The sequence below is a fragment of the Saprolegnia diclina genome (assembly GCF_000281045.1).
Source record: "Saprolegnia diclina VS20 unplaced genomic scaffold supercont1.2, whole genome shotgun sequence".
NCBI classification, from domain to species: Eukaryota; Oomycota; class Saprolegniomycetes; order Saprolegniales; family Saprolegniaceae; genus Saprolegnia; species Saprolegnia diclina.
The window spans coordinates 1016321-1017109 of NW_008246069.1; the positions used below are offsets into that span (position 1 = coordinate 1016321).

The following is a 789-nucleotide window of genomic DNA, read 5'->3' on the forward strand; positions in this document are numbered from 1 at the left end:
CTCTGGTCCCAAAGACGCTGGAAGCCGTCGGGGAAGAATTGACCGGCGCCGGGGCCAACGCTCGAGTCGGACGACTGGCCGTAGCACTGGCCGTCTGACTCACCGGGCACCTTGAGCCAGAGGAGGTAGTCGACCACCTTGCTGCCCGTGTTGTCTGTCGGTGGTCGTAGCACTGCCCGTCCGACTCACCGGGCACCTTGAGCCAGAGGAGGTAGTCGACGACCTTGCTGCCCGTGTTGTCTGATCGATCGTAAGGACGAAATCACAGACATTGCGAGTAGTAGGCGTTTACAAACGTGCAGATATAGCTTCCACTGCATAGCATGGGTCCCAAATACCCGATACCACCGCACTGACCCCATCGCGATGCCGTCGGCACTGACGGGTTCGACGTCGAAGGTGCGGGGGTCGCAGTACGGGCTACCGATGGCTGGGGCGTCGATGGCGACGGAGTCTTTGTTGTCAGAGCCGGCGTCGAAGTTGGTGCCATCGTCGGTGAACCCGTGGTCTGACCGATCTTGGGAAAGCCATGCGCGACGAAGTAGCCCTGGTCCCAGAGGGACTTGAAGCCGTCCGCAAAGAACTGACCAGCGCCCGGACCGATCATCGCATCGCCCGACTGGCCGTAGCACTGGCCGTCCGACTCACCCGGCACTTTGATCCAGAGGTAGTAGTCGACGAGCTTGCTGCCCGTGCATCGCCCGACTGGCCGTAGCACTGCCCGTCCGACTCACCCGGCACTTTGATCCAGAGGTAGTAGTCGACGAGCGGGTTGCCCGTCTGCGCCGT

The 789-nt window shown here is 62.1% G+C and overlaps 1 protein-coding gene across 1 annotated transcript; it reads right to left on the minus strand.

Moving 5' to 3' along the window:
• Nucleotides 1-16: 16 nt before the first annotated feature.
• SDRG_00947 (hypothetical protein) lies at nucleotides 17-780 on the minus strand (the record flags this gene model as incomplete). The annotated part of the gene is made up of 4 exons (XM_008606453.1): nucleotides 17-154; nucleotides 190-240; nucleotides 418-686; nucleotides 731-780. Coding segments are annotated over 4 exons (507 nt in total), but the record flags the coding sequence as incomplete, so codon positions are not given.
• Nucleotides 781-789: the final 9 nt, after the last annotated feature.